This window comes from Solea senegalensis, linkage group LG7, assembly GCF_019176455.1.
Source record: "Solea senegalensis isolate Sse05_10M linkage group LG7, IFAPA_SoseM_1, whole genome shotgun sequence".
Classification (NCBI taxonomy): Eukaryota; Metazoa; Chordata; class Actinopteri; order Pleuronectiformes; family Soleidae; genus Solea; species Solea senegalensis.
Window position 1 is genome coordinate 1,062,792 of NC_058027.1, and position 26,521 is coordinate 1,089,312.

General features: G+C 41.2%; 1 protein-coding gene across 1 annotated transcript in view; it reads left to right on the top strand.

The window, feature by feature from the left end:
- Positions 1 to 3,046: 3,046 nt before the first annotated feature.
- Positions 3,047 to 26,521, top strand: part of galnt18b (UDP-N-acetyl-alpha-D-galactosamine:polypeptide N-acetylgalactosaminyltransferase 18b) — a 78,210-nt gene continuing 54,735 nt past the window's right edge. The window contains exon 1 of the mRNA XM_044030248.1: positions 3,047 to 3,744. Within this exon, the coding sequence (XP_043886183.1) occupies positions 3,507 to 3,744 (238 nt within the window). The 5' untranslated portion in view covers positions 3,047 to 3,506. The remainder of the gene's footprint in view (positions 3,745 to 26,521) is intronic.

The following is a 26,521-nucleotide window of genomic DNA, read 5'->3' on the forward strand; positions in this document are numbered from 1 at the left end:
AGTCAATTATTGAGTTGAAAATACTTTGACTTTAAAGGTTTTCCAGCTCAAAACTTTGAGCTATGGAAAATATTCCATATACTGACTATTTTCCCCTTGCATGCACAGTAATGGAGGTGTATTATAGCAGCTGGCCACAAAGGAAACGACTCTCTGAAGAGCTGGTGACTGCAGGCGCTGCTGCAAACACTTCACTGTCACACTTTCACTGTCAGTGGAATATTTGGGGAATCAAGTGTCTTTTAAAAACAATAATTCATGCATTAATGTAACTATTATCTCTGTCAGTGACAGTGATGCTTCCACTCTGCTCTGTGTCAGTTTGAATGACAAGAGCTGTGATTAGCAAATAATCTCACGACTCTCAAACACGTCACTGAGAATGTCATCATTTCATCAGAGACTGCTCGTGAAGTGGTCTGACACAATAGAGGTTGGTGATTCCCTGAGGGAGCTGGCTACAGCCGTGTCCACCACCATTCATGGGCCACCGGTCGAGACTGTGAAGGAGCACAGATACCTGGGGACCTTCTCTGACGACCACCTGAGCTCCTCCTCCAACACCGAGGTGATCCTAAAGAAGTGCCATCGGACGATGTGCCGACTAAGGAAATTGAACTCCTTCTCTGTCAGCAATAAGGTCCTACTGACCTTCTTTTACACCTATAATCTTGGTTCTTCACAGTACAGTCAGGGTGTGTTCCAGGATCATTGGACTTCACAGTCTACGAGCAGCAGGTTCACGGATTGGCTGCCCGGATCCTCAATAACCCGCCCCACGCTCTTCTTCACGCAGGCTGCGGTGTCCGGGCTGCAGGACCCAGAGGAGGAGAGCGACCTTTGTTCCCCAGGCTCTTCTCCTTGTGAACTCTCTGATACACAGGCCTCAGTGTAATGAGGTATACATGTATGTCGTGCACTCGACCACACGTGTGTCCTTGAATTGCCCCTTGGGGATAAATAAAGTTTTCTGAATCTGAATCTGCACTCGTCATGTGCTTTTCCAGTAAGGGTCCTCAGTGACAGAAGTGCGAGCTACTGTATATAATAATAATAAAAAAGGATTTTTATGAGGACGACTTGAAAGAATTGACAAGTCAACCAGCATCAAAGACTCCGGCATGGGGGGGGAAAATAACAAGCTGGCAGGTCCACAACATCCAAAACTCTGCTGCACCGAGCATGAGGACACATTTGGAGAAACTTTCTATACACAGTGGCTGCTTTTTTTCCTCCTTTATTTTCTCCAGTGGTATTTAATGAGCATCTACGGGCTGCAGAAATAACAAGACCTGCGACCAAAACCATTAAAACAATGCCCACACACTCACAGTTTGGTAGAAAATGACCAATTTGCTGCACCAGGTTAAACTGCCGCTCCTCAGGTTCAGATTGTCTGCAGTATGTTCCCTCAGAGCGAGTCGGCTGTAATTAGTCGTCCTGGTATCTTTCCCTGCACTGGTCTAATTACAGGAGCCTGACAGCAGCCTCTACTCTGCATCCTGTGTGTCTCATATAAAGAGCTGGACACGAGCCAGACCAATATAACATGACCCGGAATTCTCGCTGATTCTCGTTCTCTCCGCCTCTCACGTTATTTGATGCCGTCGTGCAGCAGGTACGGTCTCTCACTGCTTCATGTTGCTTTGAAAAGCTCTCGTGGCGAGAACCTGCTCCTGTCTGTCAGGATTAAAACGGGAGGTAGAACAATTTATCAGTCGGGCTGATAATCATCTGCATCTGCATCGACCGGGGGGGGGTTAGTATATAGTGAATAACCACTAGGGGGCGACGCCTCTGGCTGCAGATGAGTCAGTAGCAATGGAAGTCTATGAGAAACAGAGATCAAGCAGAGGCAGATTATGTCCACCTAAGTAACCAGTCAAAGTAAAATGACTTAAAAATCCTAATTTAAATGTTAATCTCCAACATTTAGTAAAGGAAATGTCTAAAATCTCAATATTTAAAGTGACATCACTGCTGAAAGTCTGCGATTGTGAGTCTGTGCTCGGTCATTGCGGGAAGAAGTGAAAGATTCTTTTCAATTAACTGATTCTAATGATTCAGTTACGCTGAAAAAACAGCAGCTTTACAAGTCACTAGTGTGTGTGTAAAACGAATGGGAGTGTCAGTTTCATGCAGCCGTGCAGTGATGACTCCGCCCACGTTGAGGAGGTACTATACTAATGGAAAACTAACCAAGCTATGTAGAGGAAAAGCACAATAAATCAAAACGACAAAAGACCTGGTTTAATGACGCGCAGAGGCAGCGTGGGATCATGAGAATTGTTTTCTGTCATGTTTGGTTCCCCGGTGTGTTTACTCTTTGTAGGACGAGCTTCGGCAGCAGAACGTGACAACTCATCAGCCAAACGGCAAATGAGTTGTCATAGACGATGAAAGGCGAATAAATGAAAACACAGACGTCAGCACACGGTCTTAAAATGAGCGCTCTTTATATTTTCATCCTCATTGTGACGATTCAGATGTTAGAGCAGATGAAAACCACTAAAGGACAAACAAAAGAAATGGATAATTCAGACTTCTCTGAATTGTGTTGGCTAATGTAAGTACACGGCTCAACACAATATAAATCATCAGTCCTGTTAGTTGTTAGACATTTTAACGCAGATATGTTACATAATGTCTTTTATTCCGCATTTCAGTCATTCAGTATCATATAGATCAATAGATAGATGTACTTTATTAATCCCAGATTTAGAAATTGTTATGTTACAGCAGCAATAGACAATCAGACATAGAACATACTGTAAGAAATTATAACTATAACTATATGAACATAATCTAGTATAACCTATATAAATGTACGAAATTGTAAACTCAATGTTGGTAAAGGGTTATCTGAATGTATATACAGTCATGTACAAGAGCAGTAGTATCAGTTATATTATTGTTATATTTTATATGAGAAAAAAAAAACAGTATCAGCTGATTCTACAGATCTATATCGGCCATACAAAAATCGGTCGGCTCCACAATAACATCCACAGAGTGAGAGTTTCCGGTGCATCAGTGTCGATAATCACTGACGGAGCTGAGACACGTGTGTTGTAAGTTTGTCGCTGTGGCGGTTTTAATACTTTGCGTCTCGTGTCAGATCCACTTCCACGGTGAGCGCGTTCGCAGCAGGGAGGCAGTCCGCTCCGCGCGCTCCGTCCCTCCCATTGGCTGCAGCAGGATGCTCCGCTCCGACTCTCCGCTCCTTCCCTGATCCTCCTCACATGCAGCTGGAACACGCGCAGGTTTGTTGTGGAGCAGAAGAAGAGGAAGGAGAAGAAAGAGAAGAAGAAGGAGAAGAAGGAGAAGAAGAAGGAAGGCTTCACCTGTAGACGTGAGACATCGTCAAGGCTCGCGCTGTGGATATCGCTGGAATTAACTTGCTTATCTTCCTCTTCAAACATTATCGTTACTCGCGGGCGACTGTCGCCTGTCGTGCTCCGGTGTGACGGGGTACCAGTGCGGTCTGTGCGCGCAGGGATGTCGGCATGGCTTGCACCAGGAGAACCAAAACTTTGGTGTCCACATGCGTGATCCTGAGCGGCATGACCAACATCGTTTGCCTGCTCTACGTCGGATGGGTCACGAATTACATCGCCAACATTTACATCAAAGTGCCGATGCCTTTACCGGAGCGAAAGTTGGAGGGAGACAAACGAGGCGACACGCTCCGGATCATGGAGAGACTCGACCGCCTGGAGAGCGTGGTCAACCAGCACATACAAGGTACAAACACCTGCTCTGTGTGTGTGTGTGTGTGTGTGTGCGCCATGTTAAAGTTCCGCACAATAACGAGGTGATTTCACCAGGTGTGTGTGTGTGTGTGTGTTTAGAGCGGGAACTGCCTTTAAAGGTCAGGTTACTCGCAGGGTGTGACGGTGGATGGAGGTCGAATGATGGGGACCTCACCTTCTCATCGGATTACAAAGAGACACAGGAAGCACAAAAGAGCTCCGTGGTTCCAAGTTTTCACTTCTATCAGCCACAAATACAACAATGGAGAATATAATGGTGTCATTCTGTCTCGGGTTGAACAACACAAGGTTCTACAATGTTCTTATTGTACACACTGAAGAGAACATCTCACACATCTGCACACATTTCACACAGTCGTCATTTCAAATGTGTTTTTTTGAATGAAAATGAGAATAATGATTATAATTGCATGCATTCATTCATTCATTCATTCATTCATCACTAACGCAGACAAAAGCAACTGAGACCGAGTTAAGACCAAGAGTAGTTAAGTAGTTGAAACTTGAGTGTGGCTCTATTGAACTTAAATGTAGTGCAAGCGTCACTGAAAAGTGTTGATTTTTTTATTTTGCACTGATTCTGCAGAAAAGTGTGTCCCCACATCGGTCTACTACACACACACACACACACACACACACACTAAAGAAATGCAGCATGAAGCAGCATACGATCCTCTCTGAGAGCAATAATCCAAGCAAGTGATATAGATGCAGCAGCAGCTCATGTTTCTCCCTCTCTCTCTCTCTCTCTCTCTCCCTCCCTCCCCCTCTCTTACCTGAATGAACTGACCTGATAATGAAATGGCTGAAAACTAATTCTCGGCACCTGATACATGATTCGACTTCAGCACTTTTTCGGAATGTCTGGAATCCTCTCCCTCACTCTCTGCGTTTCTTTACGCTTGACCGCACACGGATAGTTTCTCTCTGTGTCTTTAAAGGAGCTATTCTTGTCGTCATGAGGGGGGGGGTGGAGTGGGGGTGATTTTGTGCAGGTCCCACTTTCAGATGGAACAGAAATCCACACACACACACACACACACGCTGCTTTGAGTGAAAAGGCTCTTTGCTAAGCTTAGGTAAACATTCCTGAAGGAGGCAGGTTCAGTTTCACCTTGGCACACAGATGCTCGTGCAGGGCGGAGCTTCGCTCAGATGCCTCCAGGTGACTCCAAAGTATATGTATCATCATAGTCTGGGCAAAGTGACAAAGTTTTTACAACGATTTCCTTACTTTAACTAAAACTACAGACTTTATGAGTAAATAGATTCTTAAAATTTCCATTAAACTGAACATTTCTCAAGAATGAGTCGGCAAATCTGTTTTTCATTGCAAGCACATTTATTTTTAATCGCACAATCGTCATCGGCAGTTTGACATTTGGGAAAGTGCACTTATTCCCTTTCTTTCCCGTCTTCCCCAATTCTGAAGTCTCCGTCTAAAAAAGGTCAATCTGATACTTAAAACGAGGACATTCATTCTTTTTTTAATTTAAATTCATGCATATGAAACATTTTGACTGCATTCATGCCCTCGTGAGCTCACACACCGTTAGCCTGCATCATTAGTGGCTGCCTTTGGTGTTTGTACCGGTTTAATTTGAGTCTCCAGGCCGCTGACATGACAGAGATCACGTCATTAACACCAGCATTAAGTCTCCGTGCTTGTCATTGACTTCAGAATCCGTCTGAAACTGTTGACGTCGCGTCCGCGCACATTTTAGTTCAACGCTAAAAAAATGACCCCGTCACTTCAAGTATGAATCACGTTTTATGGATTCCTCTGATAATTGCTCAGAATAAAGACCTAATAATCAGAGTCTGTGAGAGACTGATGGCGTCAGCAGTCAGCGACGCTTTGGCCGGAGCCACAGAGTCATTAGTGCACTGTTAACGTCCTCTAAAGAAACCCTGTGGTGGGACGAGGACAGAAATGAAGTGGACTTTTCTGACTCTTGTCTTCTGGAGTTCAGAAGGAGTCACAGTGTTGTAACAGTTGTAAAAGTGCCTACCTGTTATTTTCTTTACTTAGACATGGTTAGACAAAGAACTTATGTGTATAAACAATTCTTTTTGACATTGTAAATATAAAGTTTGACACACAAATGCCCAGGTGCCTCAATTTGGCAGTGGAAACTAAAGAGCAGAAAGAAAACCCTCGCTTGTTAAGCTAACATTGTATTTTTATTAACTTTGAAATGTCTGAGAACAAAATGAACTAGGACTCGTACGCAGCTCGTCATATCCGATGACTGTGAGAAGTTTCACGTAGGTCTGTTTACGTCAAAGCTTTGAACGAGTGGAATTTTAAAGTAGTTTTTCTGCCATTTAAACGTCAACGTTGTCTAGAACATATGGACCGAGTTTGATGCAGCTAGCTCACACGTGCAAGTTTGTTCAAATGTGTAGACAAGCCATTTCTGTTTATCCAAAATGGCTGACTTCTGGGTGGGCGGAGCTAATGGAAGTACATTAGAAATATGTTTGGAATCACGAGAGCAACGACTGTACCAAGTTTGGTTAAAATTCGACACAAATCCAAAATTTAGCATTTCACGCTGACCATGACTCGACTTCTGGGGGTGCTATAGAGCCTTGGGGTTAGGAACGGGTTCGCGCCCAATGCTAATATCGCATTTTTAGCTAAACCTAAAGTTTTTTTATTCACGTTATACCTCAAAAATGAGCGAGAAAAATAATAATCGCGGCAGGAACAAAAGGTTCCTCACACTTCGTGGCTCAGGCAAATAACTTCGCTCACAGGACAGCGCAGCCGAATTTCAACAAACATCATTTAACTGATTCATAACTTTAAATCTCCATAGAACATTATTATAATGTCTTCCAGATTTGTGTTGGGTAACTGTTACGCCCTTATGAGTCTCATTTATTCCATGAAACATCAAACCGCACTGTCCCGTGGCAGCGTTTGTCCCTTGGATGACACCGCGTGTTCCTTCACATGACAGTTGCTGTTGGACGCAGGACATTTGCACAAACACGGAGAGTGAATGTGACACAGAACGGAGGAGGAGGAGGAGGAGGAGGAGGAGGAGGAGGAGGACTACATGGAACATTTTTGAATATGGAAAGTTCTGCAGAGTCAAACACCACACAGAGAGTCTACAGACGAGAGTCACAAAAGTACACTTGAGTGCTTAAAATAAAGCTTAGACGCAGGAGACAAATAATATATGTGGCAAATAACGAAGAAAACAGAACGTCCAGTGTGTGACATTTAGGATGCTGTACTGGCAAACAAAATGGACCGTACCACCCATAAATTAGAAGGGGTGTCACGATCTTGACCTTCAAAAGCAGAGGTGGAATCAAGGATTGAACCCCGCCCCCAGAGTGACGTCCTGCAGGCGCGACAGTTTTTACTGATACACATTACCTCCTCCCGCTAACCTGAAGCTGCTGCCAACTAATAGTAACCATGGCAACTGCTGAATTGGGCGACACATGGACCAAACTCGAGCCCCCTCCTGCTTCTCTGTGTGGACGTATTTTACATTCCCGGTGAGTTTTGGCAACAACGTTTACGACAAGGAAACCACGGTGTGTTAACTGTTGTGTGTGTGTGTGTGTGTGTCGCAAAGCACACACGTCTCCTGCATGTATCATGAGGACGTAGATGTTACAACAACAACAACAACAACAACAACAACAAACTCCATCTAACTAATCCTTTGGTCCATAAACGTTAAAAAACATTGATCAGTGTTCTTCAAACCTGGAAATATTCACGTTCTCAAACTGAATGATTCACTTTTAATGATTTCTTTGTTTTATGGAGCAAAGAAATGAAGAAAATATTCACGTTGAAGAAGCTGAAACAATCAGAAATCTTGTTTTAATCATGAAAAAAAGCTTCAAACCGATGAATCAATTATCAAAATAGTTGACGATTCACAGAGTAATCGATTAATAATAATAATAATAGCAATATAGACGTGATTGTAGCATCAGATGTGTGACCTCATTCAGTGGTGGAAAACCCTGGATTTACACATTTACTGGTAAAGAATAACAGTTTACACATTATTGTTAAGTAAAATTATTAATAAATGATTTAAATGTGACAGTAAGGATTTGGAGAATTGTGACACCCCTATAAATTAGTTTGTCTCAGTGTATAACAGTTTTAAAATAAAAATATAATTTAGAATAAACCCTTTTTTACACACTTTAGGTTCATCTTGTACTTCCGAGTGTAAGTTTACTTGAAGAATGGATGGATTGATCCATAAAGAATGAGTGGAGAGAGAGAGAGAGGTGTTTGAAAGGGTGTTAGAATCCTTCCTGGTGTGTGAGGGCCACCGTAGTTCCCTCCTCTGCAGTCACAACGCTGGACGTTCAAACGTAAACCTGTAAACGGCTGCGAGCAGCGGTCCATGTTACATCTCGACATGACATAACATCCGCTGGGGCGTCGTCATACAGTCGTATAATGTATGTGAAGCACTTAGTTTAAGTGCTCGCGGAGGCCGAGCGTGAGCTCCGGCGCCACAGAGCGCGCATGAGACATTTACTGCAGCTGAGAGCGAGAGGGACGAGTCTCTGGTGTCGTCTCCACACTCTTGTGTTGCTCTGTCGTTACCAGGACAAAGCAACACAGTACAGTCAGTACAGTCAGCGCGGGAGGATTTATTGGTGAGTTGGACGGAGCAGGTTCTCACACGCCCACCACCGTCACGAGGGCTGTGTGCTGCACTCTCTGCTTCATGCTCAGAGACAAAAAGACAGAGACATTGTGCTTCCTTGTGTGGTTTTACCCAAATATATGAATAATGTGGCTGGAAAGTAGTTTAACTGTGAAGTTACTTTTGGATTTTTGTGAGGTATTTTTTGTTTTTTAAGGCTTTTTCATTCAGTGCATCCATCAAATAACGCAGCTCTTTTTGGCGAGCCCACTATAATTATTATGATTATCATTATTATGGTGAACAGGCAGCTGCTTTGGTGACCTCTGCAGATTAGCAGTACCACCGTGTTGTCTGACGTAAAGGCCACGCGGCCTGTGAGAACCCGTCATTAACGCGGCGCTTATTCGACTGCAAACCCGGCCCTCGAGTCGTTTGAGGAGCTCAGTAAATCAGCGTTTCCGCCGATGCTCAGAGGAACGTCGCAACCGCAGTGAACACAGCCGGGGAGCGAGTGACGGACAGATGGACCGGAGTTAGAGGTGGAAGCACATGCTTGTAACGTGGACGTGTGCAGCGTGGAGTCTGTGTGCAGGCTTGTGCACGCAGGTCGTGGTATGCGGCGCCGTAAACTTCCAGCACCTCCGGTTTCTTTGTTCTTCACGGTTTAATGGACAAAGTTTTAAAAGGAATGCAGAGTTTCTTACTGATCTGATGGCCAAAAACCTAATTTAATATTATTATTATCGTTATTGTGATATGCATGTGGTTATTAACACCTTTTAGGAAACAATAACACACATGTATAAACATTATCTTGGTATTTGTTGTTATTGAATCATTTCCCTGTCCAAAGTATTGGTCGTTAAAATACAGTAGGATTTTTAAACCCCATAAATCACGTTCAAACAACGTTCCCCTAAGGTTCTCCTAAGGTTATTTTACAACCAAACCAAAAACTAGGAGCCCAACGTTCCCTAAATGTTGAGAGAACCGAAAACTGAGCCGCGACTAACCATTATTTTCATCATCGCTTAACCTGTCGATTTTCTCGATTCATCGAGTAATCGTTTAATAAAATGTCAAGAAATGTTGAAAAATGTCGAATTTATGATGTTCTCAAATGTCTTGTTTTTGTCCACAAACCAAAATGATTCAGTTTTAATGATTTCTTTGTTTTATGGAGAAAAGAAATTAAGAAAATATCCACATTTGAGACACAGAAACTTGTTTTAATAATGAAAAAAGGTTCAGACCGATGAATAGTTTAATCTAATAATCGAGTAATTGTTTCAAGTGGTTGCACCGTTTGGTTGTTTTTGGTATATTTTTTACAGAAGAATATATTTATTATTTGATGTAATTGTATTTTTGGGTTGTTGAAATTAGTAATTGAATAAATCTGAATATGAAAATAAATCTTTTAGTTGAGGTTGTCTTACTCTCTTAATCCACTCTTTCCATAGCAACCACAGGAGAACCTTATCTGGGAGATGCCACTGCCGTTACATGTGTGGACTAATCTCAAGACATAAAAGAGAAAAACGAGCAATATCCAAATTTGTTTGTGTGTGTTTTTTACATTTTTTATCAAAGCAGCAGCATCGTTCTAACGGAGTCACGATCGAGAGCTGTTTATGAGAGTATTTGTTTCACAGTTGGAGCTTTATGTTTTTGAAATAGCCGGTCATGGCTCGCTGATAAATGTATCAGCACAAATGTGTTTTTAACAGCCTCGTTGTGTCGGGCGGATTTTGGTATCAGATATAAAGAAATGCAGCCTTCATGTTAACTTTTCCTTTTGTGTTTGCTAAAGTTATGAAGGAATGAATTTAAAGAGTGGTTCAGTAAAGGACCGTGTTTCAGTTAAACAGTGTAAATGAAGTCTGTCCTGGTTTTCGGTGATTATTTTAGCATTTGTCGGTGAGGTCTGCCTCCTCGCGTGTCACGTCGACGGGGGGCCAGGTGGGGCCAGACCTGTGCAGCTAATTAAGGCAAATGAGGGGCAGGTGTGCTGGCAGGTGATGAAGGTAGAAACAGCTGAGAGAGAGAGGAAGATGAAGATAGTGACCGCTAGGGTACTGTATTGGAAGTCATTGGAAGCAACTACAAGCATAATGTTGACAAATACATTTATTTTTAATTATTGACATACAGCAGTCAGACAGGAGAGAGTTCTTGATCTAAAACTGTAATAATGTTACATCCCAATGCAAACAGCTTGATTTATGATATTAAGCGTGGCACTTTTTTAATTACATTATTACCCGGACAGCAGGCACCGTGTGTTTTTTACACAGGTATTTATGACACATCTCACCACCACGAGACGGTTACTTGCTTCTCCACGGAAGCAGACAGCTGTCACTGTCACTTCACATTTACAGACGTGCCCTGCATATGTCACATTCCAACAAACTGCAGACTTTTAATCCCACGTTCAAACATACTGCGAACACAAAGCGACGGCAATAGCTGCCGTTTTCTTAATTCTCTAGTCTACTAGTCTGTTAGTCTATTAGTCTGTTAGTCTACTAGTCTGTAAGTCTACTAGTCTGTTAGTCTTAGTCTACTAGTCTGTTAGTCTAGTCTGTCTACTAGTCTGTTAGTCTACTAGTCTAGTCTATTAGTACTAGTCTGTTAGTCTACTAGTTTTAGTATATAGTCTGTAGTCTGTTAGTAGTCTACTAGTCTGTTAGTCTACTAGTCTGTTAGTCTGTAAGTCTACTAGTCTAGTCTCTACTTGTCTGTAGTCTATTAGTCTACTAGTTTATTAGTCTGTTAGTCTACTAGTCTGTAGTCTGTTAGTTTATTAGTCTACTAGTCTAGTCTACTTTTAGTCTGTTAATCTGTTAGTTACTACTAGTTGTTCTATTAGTCTCTACTCTTAGTTAGCCTACTAGTCTGTTAGTCTATTAGTCTCTACTCTGTTAGTCTATAAGTCTACTAGTCTCTAGTCTTACTACTAGTCTGTTAGTCTTTAGTCTACTAGTCTGTTCTCTCTAGTCTGTTAGTCTATTAGTCTACTAGTCTGTTAGTCTAGTCTATAGTCTACTAGTCTGTTAGTCTACTAGTTTATTAGTCTGTTAATCTGTTAGTCTACTAGTCTGTTAGTCTGTAAGTCTACTAGTCTGTTAATCTACTTGTCTGTTAGTCTATTAGTCTACTAGTTTATTAGTCTGTTAGTCTACTAGTCTGTTAGTCTATTAGTCTACTAGTCTGTTAGTCTACTAGTTTATTAGTCTGTTCTCTGTTAGTCTACTAGTCTACTTAGTCTGGTCTAATTAGTCTACTAGTCTGTTAGTCTGTTACTGTTAATCTGTTAGTCTACTAGTCTGTTAGTCTATTAGTCTGTTACTCTATTAGTTAGCCTACTAGTCTGTTAGTCTATCTAGTCTGTTAGTCTATTAGTCTGTTAGTCTAGTCTAGTGTTAGTCTTTAGTCTACTAGTCTTTAGTCTCTAGTTTATTAGTCTGTTAGTCTACTAGTCTGTTAGTCTATTAGTTTATTAGTCTACTAGTCTGTTAGTCTACTAGTTTATTAGTCTGTTAATCTGTTAGTCTACTAGTCTGTTAGTCTACTAGTCTGTTAGTCTATTAGTCTACTAGTCTGTTAATACTAGTCTGTTAGTCTACTAGTCTATTAGTCTGTTAGTCTACTAGTCTGTCAGTCTGTTAGTCTACTAGTCTGTTAATCTACTAGTCTGTTAGTCTACTAGTCTGTTAGTCTAGTCTACTAGTCTGTTAGTCTGTAAGTCTACTAGTCTGTTAATCTACTTGTCTGTTAGTCTACTAGTCTGTTAGTCTATTAGTTTATTAGTCTGTAAGTCTACTTGTCTGTTAGTCTGTTAGTCTACTAGTCTGTTAGTCGATTAGTCTACTAGTTTATTAGTCTGTTATTACTATTACTATTAGTCGAGTGCAGCCCTATAAGATGATGTTAACTTTAAAATCAATATACATTTACTATAGAGGTTGTAGTTCATAGCAGTTTTGATTATATACACAATGATGTGTTTCTGTTGTTTTTCATGAGGGCAGCAGAACATTAGAGACACTGTGACCTGAGTAAATAATGGCTTTAATATGGCCTCTAAGATTTAAAAATAAATGCACTGGACTCACTCTCTACTGAAGTGTTTTCCTTTTGCCTCGGGCAGCATTGTGAGCAGAATGTTGCCGGTCTTTGATCAGATCAGCCCAAAAAAAGTGAAATGCAGCTTGATGTATACAGTAGACGGCACATAAATCAGGCAATCTGTCATGACAGTCGTCTCTTTGCTGGAATCTTTCATCACAAGAGTGAAGACGGTGGATAGATATTGTGTCCAGGGATGGTAAAACAGTCAGAGACCAGATCCCCACAGATCCAGAGAGACCGTGGAGGTGAATCGATGCTTTGAAACATGCTCAGAGTGTAGGGTTGCCAATCATTCTGTAAAATCAGGATTTATTCCTTATTTAATTGTAGTGTAAAGCAGCTTTGAGTGGTCATCGAGTCTAGAAAAGCGCTCTGTAAATCTAGACCATTTGCTGTTACTATTCAACAGAAAATGTCGTCCGACTCACTGTGAGTCCTGTTTATCACAGTAACAGAGACGCAGCGAGAGGAAAAGGTAAAATGGAAAAATAAAAAGATTGCATAAAAACATAAAAAAATGATTATATTGATTTTTGAACTCGTTTTGGGTTGGTGGAAAGTTGCATACATAGAAATACTATTGTTATTGTATTGTAAACAGCGAAATTGCATCTTTTACTCAGCTGTGACAGTGAAAGTGTGTGGGGGTAATGTAGCCTATATATCAGGTACGGAGGGTTTAAATGAATTCCTTATTTTATTATCAGGACATTGGCAACTCTATCACAGCGAACGATGGAAAATGGAGCGATAACTCTCTGTAAGTAATAGACTCACGTACAAGTCTGTGCAGCAACTATTTACATTACTCTACCCACTGCTAATGCTAATGTCATGCTGGTGCCACACTTACCCATCCAGTGACATCAACGCTTTTTGTAAGCATGGAATAAAGCCTCTTTTCCACCTATGGTCCCAGCTCACCTCGGCACGGCACAGTTTAGGTTGGTTTTCCACTACTACCTACTCAACGGGGGCGGAGTTATCATTGCACGGCTGCATGAAACTGCATTGTACGGAGCACAGATCAGCAGTGCACTTTCTAAATCCACCAGACTCCTCTGGTAAATATTGCGATTTTTGACATTTCCCTGGTAATTGTTGGAGATGAATGCACAATTTTTAGGATTGTTAAGTCTTTTTAACTGATCTACAGTTCGGCATTGTTCGGCTTGATTCTTGTGTCGGACGCATCTTCCTGTGACGGCACCAATCAGTGGCCGGCAGTCTGACGCGATGGAAACACGCCTTAAGATGAAGGGAAGTTAATCAGGAAGCTGAAGATGTCGGGACACTGCAGGTCCATATAGGGCTGGGCGATATGGACCAAAACTGATATCGCAATGTTTTTTCTTTGAATGGCGATATGCAATATTATAATGATATTTTGAACAAAACGGGTTAGCTTGCTAGCTCACCGGTCAGCTGACAGCTGAAACTTGGCGTCCGAAGTGTACAACAGAAACCCGGAGACAGGAGACCAGAAACCCGGAGACAGGAGCCTCAGTGTCGGACACCAACACCACTTGGAGCCGAAATCTGCGGCTAACAGCTGGTGCCGCTAAAAACTAGAGATGTGTGGTCACCTTTACTTTTTCAACAAGGCCAGGGTGCGTACCACTCACAGTTATGCCCAGGGGACCCTCCCACAACACCAATTTACCGATCTCTTGCAATTTGAGCGCCAATCAGTAGATCGATGCTTTCTGGGCGAGCCACCTCCCCCGGTTCAACTCCTGAGACGAACTTCTCCAAGCGCTTTGATGTTACTACTTGACCCACTCTAGCGATGGTATCCGACCCATAGCAGGTCATTTGGTAAAGCCTCAGAGTCCCTTGTGAAGTCCACACTTTTATCGTCAGGAGATATCTTTTCGTTTGTATTATCTCTTTTTCTCCATGCAAGGCAATTAAGACCGGTTCACCAGTGAGTCCGAGTTTCTCCGCAGCTTGGTGCGTTATGTGATTTGCGTCAGAGGCGAGGTCGATCAAGGCCCCAATGCTCTCTCCTCTCTTTGTCGCGACGAACACTACGTCGTACGTACATGTAAGGGCCGTGATTGAGCAGCTCAACTAGGCTTGTAGGCTCAGAGAGAAGCGGTCGGCTTTATTAAATAGTGTTCGCAAGGCAACATAAAAATAATATATAATATATAGATATTGTTTCAACTACATATCTCAAAAATATAGCGGTATATCGGCCAGCCCTAGGTCCGTAATAACGGCCTCATAGAAACCGAGTCACGCGACGTCCCGAGCTCAACATGTTCAACTGGAACGTGGTCTACTTGGAGGTCATGTGACTCCCAGTTCTGACTTCCTTACGTAAATGTATCATGAGCAGCGTGCACAGTAACTTCTCGTGTTATTTAATATAACCCACAAAACTAGTAGAACTTGTAGTAAAATAGTGAGTTGCTATAAGAACCTGATGAGTATTGTGTATAAACATAAACACAAGTCTGATTCATCTCGCAGCTCTCGCTGTTTACAGCCCTGCAGCTGTGGTGTAAGCCAGAGAGGACCTGGGGTGAGGAGCTGTAATATGAAATGAGAGCAGATATTTCTGGGTGGTAATTCCAATAAATTGAGCAGTTATTGAAATACAGGGAGATAAATGCACTGGAGAATGTTTGGTAATGAACACAATTAATTATTCTGACTCCAGAGGGCAAAATCATCATGAAGTGAATAAATTACACGTGTAAAAGCCTCTCACAAGAGTGTCAATTCAAAGGTCATCCCTTGACAATTTTGACTAAATAAATCAATACTCTATTGCAAATGTTCTAGTGTAGTTTGTGTTTTTTGTCCATTGCAGGTTTTCTGCAGCTTCATTACGACGATGGAAACACGTCGACCGTGTCTGTGTGAGATTACCGTCGCAGCTCGCATGGATCTGAAGCCGCAGATAAACATTAATGTGTCATAATTCCATAGTTATGACACTTAAAGTAGCACGTGAATGTTTATAAAACACAGAAACACTTCGCACGCGTTTACGTTATCAGTACTTTCAACTTATCACACACTGTGTGTTACGCTGCCAAGAGTAAATAGCCTATAGCAGGTTTCATTTTAAGCATTCATTCATTCATCGTCTGCAAAAAAATCATTGAAATATAATTCATTTATAGTATTAAATGCAGAAAACATCACATCAGAACATCTGTGCTGTTTCTGCTCGCTGTAAATACAAAATCTGCACTGGAAAATATTCAAAATCAACATTTCTCGTTCTCTTGGCAGCTTTGTGATGAATATTTCCATGTTCATGTTTGGGCAACAGTTAGTTATGGAGATAAAACTTTAGTGTTTTGAAAAGTGCTGCAAAAATCAGTGGAAAGTTTTTGCTCTTTTTCAATATTTACCCAAGGCCAGAGGAATGAGGAACATTTGAATACATGAGTAAAAATAAATATTCAGGCCCATCTGGTCTTTATCTCTCACTCCTGTGAGTTCTACTTCACACGTTACATTTGTGACATGAAGGATTAGATTCTTTCCTTAATAATTAATTAATAATAAGTGCATGCACAGGAATTCTGCAACTGACATCATTTATAACAGCTGATTATAAAGAAAAGCAAAAATCTATGATTTATTATAAAGGATTGGAAGTAGCTGCAGCTTCACCACATCAACAGTTTTTGAGTCATTATTACGGTGTTTTGGTCAAACATCTATAAAACTAACACTGACAAAATGACTCACTTGCACGAGTTAATTATGTAACGACAGACCTGCAGCGGTTAATCCGTTCCCTTTTTTTAACTCTAGTGTTCGGAGCGCGAGGATATAAATTAAGGTTTGTCAACAAAGGGCCACCTACCACCCCAACTTTCATCTCATAATGGCTTTGTAATTCCTCATAATTAGTATTATCTTGGTCTTTGTCATGTCGACGCTGCAGCGTGTTCTCAGTGAGTGCAGCAGCGGGACAAACGCCAGTGTTTTGTTGCCTCGTGCTTTTATTGTCAGCAGCTGTTTTCTTCTCTGCACGTTCTTCTTCATAATTAATGGCACTAAGTGAGGAAGTGTGTTTCGAGCACATCCACGACACCATGTGCAAAATGTTTTCATCTGCCGATGAGAGGGTGCCGGCTGCCATTTCCTCCTGCAGGATTGTCGCACTGTAGTTTTGAATTCGGTGTTTTTGGGGTGTAATTAATCACGGTGTCGTCGCATAATCACATTTCGGTCAACAGCTTTCCGTGCTGTCACTTTGATCTGCTGTTTTCAACTTTTTTTTATTCCAGCAATATGAAATGATTGCAAAACCAAATCCAGTTCCCGTACGTGACAACACAATTATCACTTAATATGCACCAGCACAGTGTGTTATCTCACCTTCATCAGCATCACTGACAGGAGCGAACACGGCTGCAGCCAACTCTTATTTTTACCATCAACTCATTTCAAGTTTTTCTCCATTAATTATTCAAACATTTTGGGCTCTAAAATATTAAAACGTTGCCTATAGCACAAGGTGATGGCAAATAAAAGCTGCTCATCCAAATGTTGTGGAGAATCTGGACCAAGGTTGTGTATTTTTTGGTTATTTAATCAGTTAACGCGTCGCCGACGTGTTTGCAGCAGTTTTAAATGTGAACCGTCGGCACACTAAATCCATCTCCTCTGTGCTGCGATACGTTTCATAAGCTCACCTTAAACCCAGAGGACGCACAGTAAGTCGTGTTTGCGGAAACATTTTTCTTGCAGATCCATTTATGTACCCGCAGAACGATGAACTTCACGAGTCCTCGCCACTCCATTCATCTTTATTGAGTCAGCTGTGACTTGCTGTGAGGTTATGGTGGGTGGTGGGGGGTGGGGGGGGGTAGATGGATTACACAATCAGTCTCAACAAGGCAGAAGTAAATGACTGTGGTCTGCAGACGAGATTCATCAAAGCTAACTATAATTGAGATCTTCTATCAAAATCCATTTTCCCGTCCTTCACTCATCGTTAATCCACTGCTGATGCAGACAAATCTGGAGCCGCAGAGCGTCGCACTGATGAGCCGCAGCCACAAGACAACAGCAGCAGTGGACATTTTTATTCTTTTTTAAAAAAACATCCTTGAAAGCGTCTGATGCACATTCAGACAGTCGATGCAGTTCCATGCGCAGTTAAGTTGAGCTACGGCCATTTTCTCGACTCCGGCATTTAATTGGACTTCTGTCCTCGTTCCAGCGTCCACACGCGGCAGGGGGTCGATTCACTGGAGGACGGGAGTCAGCCGCTGCTGCACTAGGTGGCCACAAGGTCATTTCAGGTTAAACAGCTTTAGCTTGTGGCTAGTTGTTAGCAGTGTTGGGCACAAAGTAATTAGTTATAGTTACTAGTTACCTTTCCCAAAAGGTTACCAGGGAAAGTAACTATTGCTTTCCTTTTTTTAATGTTCAAAAATGAAACTTTAAATTCAACTGTATGTTCAATTATTTATAATAACACGGATTATTAAATATGTTTAATGCATGAAATGGACACGTTATAATAACGTGCCACATTTCATTGTGAGTAGCGGTAATTAGTGAGATTAGTTAGAATGACACCGTTTGTATGAGCGCCGTTATTCCCATCGCTGGTTGTTTGCATGTCACCATCCATTCCTTGTCTTTCTACCAGCTTCTACTTCTTCTGTGTACAGACATATTCTTTTATTGTCTTTGCATGTGCAGAGCACCCAGTTCTGAACGTATACATGCGAGTAATTCTACTCCCGGCGCATTATTTGGAGCTGGGGTTTGTTATAGTTGATATCAGTGTACGCATGGTGAAGCATGCGGCGTGTAGGATGTTTGGATTGTGTCAAATTTGACATTTTTATCCTTTCGATATGACGCTGAGCATCCAGATTAACACGCTAACGTGCATTTTAAATCAACATCTAAACCCATATGTCGTCAGACTCACATAATAACAGTAGTTTGAGTTTTTTCCTCACTGTATCAGATCAGCTGTGAACCTCAGGACAGGAGTTTCCTCGCGGGACTTTCTAATGATTCCAAAGGTTGTTTGTCTCTTTCATCCTCTGCTAATCTGAATCAGCTTTGAAGTCTTTCAAGTCAAATATGAAACAACCAGGTTGTGTTGCGCTGGTGCTCGACAGCAGCAGGGTTTGCTGTCCTGGTTTTAACTCGTGTCTTTTTATGTTGACTTTACTTGTTCCCTTGTGTTTGACTGTGTTCTCAGGCTTCCTCCAAATATCCACTGCCGATAAAACTCTACACCTTTCTCGTGTCAGACAAAAATATTGATATTACAAAACTAAAATCCAACCAATCCTGATAAGATTCTGATATGTTGCTGAGCTATAAACAGATGCTTTTATGTTTTATGACATTTCTCTTTACAGCACGTTGCCTATTCTTAGTGAGGCATCTGTGTCGTCTTCCACAGATGGAATCATATCTGTCTGTTGGTTTAGTTTTCCTGTTTTGGACCGGTGCTGATGGTGGAGTCTGTCATCTGCTCATCTCTGATTACCACCATCACCATCGTCCGTTGGAGAAACACAATGCTTGTGCTGCCGTTAAGAAGACATGAAAAGCCCACGACATGAGCATTGTTTCCAGTCTGTGCTGCTGTGACATGTTCATGTAATATTCAGGCTCATATCGGGTTTCTCCGTTTTCTTTTTCCAATATCTGATCCAGTGATTTCCCCCCCCGACACTAATACTGACTTTATTATATATAGACTCATCCCTTGTTGCAGATAACTTTACATGAGAACCGTAAACCCTTTCATTCCAAACCGCATGCTCTTTTAAACATGTAGTTAGATTTAAATGTTCCTCCATCACATTTCAGCCTCTCGCACCTTTTGCTCTTTGTTTTAAGTCCTCACATCAGCGTCCGAAGTGAGCAGCACCTCCTGTACTTGTGAAGTTTTTACAGCTCTGTTATGGTTTAAATCACTGACAGGAAAACTTTTAGATGGTGTTCCTGCAATGAGACGGCTGTAAAAGTGTTTTATTCCGTAGTTCTCAAACCACTCAACCTTTTTTTTTTTTCAGCCCATCACTCTGGGTACAATTTAAAGCTCCGGCGTCGACCAGTGAGCGTCGCAGCGTGAGGAAATGTGACCGCCTGCGACTCGTGTAGTCAAATGATTCTAAGAATAATAATAATGATGATGCATTTGTATTTGTAATAGCCTTTCTGACTCTCGCTTTACATGTTTAATGTAAATCAAACACACAGAAGTTAAGATAAAATAAAACACAGTCGACGGAGGTTAAAAATTCATACAAGAATTCAAAATGCATAATGCTGAAGAAGATGGCTGAGGGGATTGTGGGGGATGGTCATGAGTGATGAAGTAAATGAAGTCAAACGTCTCTGAGCGACTGTATTTGATTCTCTGAAAACAAATGTTTTTACAGATGAAGAGAAACAAATCTTCATCAAATCAGAAAGTGACGTCCAAAGAATCTTGCTGCCAGATTTGGAATCTTCATTTTTCATCAATCCCCCAATAAACGGCATTTTTAAGGCGAATCAGTGAAACTGAGTGAAGTATCTCAGTGAAATGTCTTTTTCTGTTTTAGCACCGCAACATATGAAGATGCATTTACTTACAAATAAAAACACTACACTGCATTACCCATGCAGTTCATCTTTCCATAATCTTAGTACACTCGTCCAAACGCCTGCACACAGAAAAACATGTTTTGCAAGATTTAACATTAATGGAGAGATATTCATGTATTCACAAAACTTCACACGCGACACATGAATTCAAAGGGAAAACGAGCTACGTTAGAAGAAGCTTAAGGTAGCACTATTTTAATAAATACTGATGCTTTTGGAAAGACTAAAAGAACCAAACTAAAGAGAAAGGATTAAGAGGAAGAAAATGTGCTGATGACAGAGTAAATCTGTACCAACGACGCTATGAATGCTCTGCATATTCTGCCTGTCTGTGCCGCTTCTAGTGCAAGGAATAGCCATCAAATATTCACAAATGCCTCTGAAATTGCAAATGCATCACATAAAAATGGGTCCGATCCATTTTGAGGAGGTGAAATGAAGACGTTACAATATTCTCCCAAAAGATATTCCTCTGAACTTGGGTTTTATTTGCACTGGGACGTCTGCGCTGAATTACACACGGAGGAAAACAACATTCGCTTCATCGCGGCTCCAGGATTCTCTGTGCCTACAGTGTCAGTTACCATCTGTATACAGTCCACTGATGGAGCGGAGAAAGTCGCCCTTTTAAAGAAATAGTTATTAAAAAGACGAAATGCATGCGAGTGAAAACTAGAAAACAAAGCGACCTTGAATGGAAAGGTCACGGGAGTTAATGTTTATTTATTTAAGGCCTGGCTTGTGTTTTGCCAGAGGACAAAGACGATTATCTCCAAAGATCCATCCCACACACACACACACACACACTCAGTGCTTAAAGTGTAAATCATATTCAAGATGCACTGTGTACAGTAGGTATTGAGTGGATCAGTGTGCAAATAAGGTCAGCATAATAACACTAATCATAGATGCAGATTATAGATGTATAGATTACAGATACACATACTCGGAGTCATAACAGCACTCCATTCTTCAAATAATTCAAGTTCAGCAGCACGAGTGACTACACGTTCATGTTTTCTGATGATTTTTAACATACTGGAAAGGAGATAACGATAGTTATGCAACTTTGTCATTGATCTAAAGTTGAGTCACCAGCTCGAGTCTGGCTTTAATGTATAACCAGTTCGATTTTGATTCTGAAACTTTGCTTCCCTGTCATCTCTTTTATAAGATTGCTCCATAAAAGCTTTTGGATTTTCGAGCAAAAAAAAATGATAATGAGACGCAGCCACCAGGGTATGATTTGTCAGCCTGGTACAGAGGCCAGGAGCTGCCATTAGCAACCAGCCAGCAACCATTCAGTGTGCTTGGCCTGAGGTGGAAACCAACACTATGCAAAAATCTGTCATTTGCTTTTGTGGGCATCTGCTGTGAGGCGATAAGGACCACCATCTCTCCTCGGTTTTTGCTCCACTGCACAGAGTTGTGCAGCTTCTTATTTATCTCATTGTATCCTTGTCGGTTTCTTTGGTGGAGACGATTCCCTCGTTATCTGTTTGTTCTTCAGCAAGGTTATGAGTCATGAGAGTGGACGTGTACAGTCGAGAACATGGTCTCCATACTGTGTTTCTCGTGCTGAGAGCTTCAGGTTCACCTCCTGGACTCACGGCGCTAACGGTGAGCTGTTGGTTGGTGGAGCAGTGAAGTAGCTTGTCCGTATCTCACCTCGAGCTAAATATTCAACTACATGCATGCTACACATATGTGTACTTATGTACTGTATCATGATAATTCTTCTTCTTCTGTTGCACCATCTGTCCTCACATCCGTGATGCTTCTCTGTGGTCTTCCTCTGTTCCTCCTGCGCAGCAGCTCCATCTTCATCATCCTTCATCCATAAAAAAACACCATCACTCTTCTGCATGTCACTAAACCATCTCCACCTGAGCTGTCCCCGGAATATGCTCGTTTCTAATCCTGTCCATTGTCCCTCTTCAGCTCCGCCTCCTGTCTTTGACACAGTGCCGCTGTCTCTAAGCCATACATCGCAGCAGGTCTCCGTACCGTCTTGTAGACCTTCCCTTTCACCTTGGTTGCTAACCTTCTGTCACACATCAGCCCTGACACTCGTCGCCTCCCACTCCACCTGCACTCTCTTCTTCTCCTCTTGTGTCCATAGCTTTTTAAACTCTCCTCTCCAGACTCTCACTACAGATTACAATGTCATCTGCAAACAGTAAAGTCCACAGAGACTCCTGCCTGACCTCATTTGTCAGCCCGTCTATCACAATCGAGAACAAGAAGCGGCTCAGATGTGATCCCATGAAGCCATCCATCACTCAAACTGCACCTCACACAGTCTTGTATAAAGTACTTGAAAGCGATACTTGGCGTAAAAGTACAAGTATTTTACCAGAAAATGAGTTAAAGTTACGTTTTAGAACACTATTGTGAGTAAAAGTCTTAAAGTGCCTGCAGTGCCGTTAAAACAAACCAACTCAACTTTTACTTTGTAGAAACGAGTAACGAAGATGGTTAAGGGAAATGTATCGCAGTAAAAGTACATATTTTATTTATGAAATGTATCGTAAAGTAAAAGTACATATTTTATTTAGGAAATCTATCAGAAATATAAATAACGAAGTAAAGTACAGATATGTGAAACTTCTACTGAAGTACAGTAACAAAGTATTTGTACTTTGTTACATTACAACACTGACCTCATACACGTCCTGCACCACCCTCACATACTTCTCTGCCACGTCTGACAATAACACAGTTCCTCTGATCATCATGATACTTAGAGGCCACGCAGAGCTCTGTGATGCACATATGTGAATCTACACAATAATGTGGCCATAGAATTTGATTTTAACAAACCTTGTACATTTACATACTTCCATTTATCATTTGAAACTACAGTATATACAAAGGTGTGACATCTACCGGTGAGACAAACAAACGAAAATGAATTTAACTTAAATAAAATCCGCTCACTATGGAAACACTTCTGAATGTTTCTTAGATCCACTTCTGTTCTTGTTCTTAAGTGTTCTTACAGCGCTTGTGTTAATGTTGCGTTAACGTTTATTCTGCCTTCTGGACAAACACTTGTTTGCGTCTCCAGTGGCTAAAAATATAAAACTATTTCATGTAATGTTTCTCAGACAGTCCAGGCTCAAGTGGAACATGAGATGAGATGATGTCAAAATAAAAGGATCATGAAAGAGAAGAAGGAGAAAAAATTGGTATATTTTCAGTTAAATGTTTGACTTTTAAGTTTTTTAGATCGTGTTCTGAAGCTTTGGTCCAGGAGTTTGTGTTTGATCTGATTTTGATCTAATTCACAGGATGTCATGTTGACTTCCACATGAAAATCATCATAAAAAGAAGAAGTGAGGGGAACAGAAACACACATGAGATAAAAACAAAACCTCAAAGACCTCATTAGAAACCTCTCTCAAAGAAGGCCAAGGGCTCGCAACTAAACAAGGACACTGACTAATCTGAGAGCGGAGGCAGACGTTGTTGTGTTTTGTCTGCGTCATGTAAATAAACAAATATATGCAGCTAATTCAAGGCGATGCTTATCTCAGATTAGTGTCACCTCAGGAATAAAAGACCTTGATAAGATATTTGTGTCGTCCTGTTAAAAATAACACGGAGCGTCGCGTTTCCTGCAGACACACGAGTCAGCAGCTTTTTCATCTGGAACCAACACGGCTCCGTTTGATGTTTGGAAACGATATCGCCATTAAAGTTCATGTGTGAGTCAAGTTAATTTAATTCTATAAACGCGTGGTTCTGGTCTCGGCTTGTGGGACTGACAGTATTTAATCATATTTGAAGCGTAATCCCTGCCGCACAGGTAACTGCGGATCGACCCGCGGGTCATTTCTCATTCTCAGAACAGAAAGTCCAAAAAACGAGGCTGATGTGTTTGTCCAGGCCTTCGGGCAAACGTGCAGATGGTGCGAACGGAAAGTTAGTTCTCAAACTTTTAAAAGCTTGATCATTATTTATTTGAGCCTGTTTCTGCTCCCACAGCATCTCACGGTGTCAGATTTCACTCTCTTATCCACCAGTAAACCTTTTAAAAATACGATTTTTGGAGCTTTTATTTCTGACACAAATGTGAACCTAAAATTGCAAAGTAGCCTGTATATCAGGGGTGATAAATGACCAGTAGGTGGGCAATATGATTAACACTTTTCCATCATGGTGACGTGGTGTTGTTTATTTGTTTATTTACATGTTTTTTTAAAGCTGACGCAGACAGAACACATGCTGCTTCTTGTGAACGTCTGCCTCCACTCTCAGATGAGTCAGTGTCCTTATTTAGTTGTATGCCCTTGGTCTTCTTTGAGAGAGGTTTCTAATGAGGTCTTTGAGGTTTTTTTTCTCATCCGTGTTTCTGTTCCCCTCATTTATTCTTTTATGATCATTTCCGTCATTTCATTTGCATTTCCATTAGGAATTGTACCAAAATAACTGCCCCCCCCCCCAAAAAAAAATGTCCTCTGTTGTGTGAGGTTAGTTGTCATCACATCACACGCAAGCCTGACCGAGGGCTTTACTGTTCCAAACCGAACTGTACCACGATGGAAACGTGGCTCAATATTAACACCTTCAGTTTTAAATTAAACATATAATACATATAATAAATAAAATCAAACTGAATGGCACTAATTATTTGAGTAAATAACAGGTTTGTAAAGAGGACCTGTGCAATTTAGCGGAGGTGATGCAGATGAAATCGCCGTTTCAACCAGTTTGATGCGCATCATGTATTTTTTCCTTCACTAATTTACAAACTGGATTTAATGAATCATCTTTAATCAAAGTCATTTTTCATTAGTTTAGATATTTCTGTTCCAAGTTAATTCCTACACATATCCACCTCAGAGTTAAATCTGTTTTTACATGCAGCTGGTCAGTAACCAGATATTTCCCTGTTCTCCAGTTTATTCATGGCTCACTTACTGTAATTTGCTGCTTTCAGTGTGTTTGTGTGTGTGTGTGTGTGCAACTGCCTCTTAGAGAATCCATTCAAATGCAGGAAACTTGTTTTCTCAATCACAATTTGCAGCATTTTGATAAGAAAAATACAATCTCAGTGGAGCGTTGTCTTCTTCAAAGACTTTTGTTGCAAATTACTCGTTGTAGAAATCCAATTTCTAGGATACAAAGTCAGTGTGTGTGCATGTGTGTGCATGTGTGTGTATTTGTTACATCCTTACAACCGTTTCTGACATAAACACTGTAGTGTAGTTGTCCTTGTGGAGACCAAAGCCAGAGCATTTTCCGGAGTAATTTCCAAAGAACTGGTTAAGTTGAGGGCTAAGATTTGAATTGTGGTTAGGTTAAGGTTAGGGTTTAGGCAGTTACTGGTTATGATTAAGGTTTCGACTGAGGTCAATGAGGTCAACTGGGAAGAGTGTGTGTACTTGTGAACCAGTAGAACAGGGGACTTTGGTGTCGTTACACACTCACAAACAGGGGACTACACGTTGAACAGGGGACATTTTTCAAGTCCCCTGTTAGTCATGCTTTAAGTCGAGCTAAAATCATGTCTAAGATGCTCTGCTGAATTTTTTTTTTTTTTAATATTAAGCAAAGTAAGCGAAATAGGGACTTGTTGTTCTGTTATAGCCCATACTCAGCAGTGCCCCTGCTGGCTGGAGCAGGGATTTTGACACCTCATACACACACGCACAGATTTAACTCACAGTGGCCCATACATGCAGTATAATCAAACTTGAGGCCAATTTGTCTGCAGAATCTTTGCAATATTATTTGGACTTCCAATCACACTGCTGACAATCCTTCACTTTCCTAGTGTGAGATGTGTATCTATAAAACACTGATGTAAATCCTGTAAGCCCATTTAGACGGGGTAATGTTGGTGCAAACAGCATGCTGCTATATTTTTGAGAAACCGCTCAATGAGAGCGGGGTGTTACACCAGAAAACCTCAGTGATGTGCGGCTCAAATAGAAACTCTCACCATTGCCTTGGATGTTGAGTCACCTGCGCCTTATTTCCCTCAAAACCCTGGTCTTGTGAAAGTGAAAAATCAAGGAGCTTTCCACCTCAATGATTTATTTATAGCCCACACCAGCCATGAACAGAGACCATGATCAAAAACAAAACATAAAATAAAATACTGGATGTCTCTGTCTGTCATCCAAATCCATGTAGGCTTCATTAATATAGAGCAAAGAATTCTGTTTCTACATGCTGCGAGTGAAGAAAAGTCAAAGTTGGCAGTGTTTTTAAAGATTCTGTTGCTACTTGTCAGTGAAATATTAAACAGTATTTCAGAAACCTTCGCCCGCCTTAAGATCTTTCGCTGTTCATTAAAAGTATCTTGATGGAGTGGCACATTTGGAGGTGAATTATTTTCCAGCTCTGAAG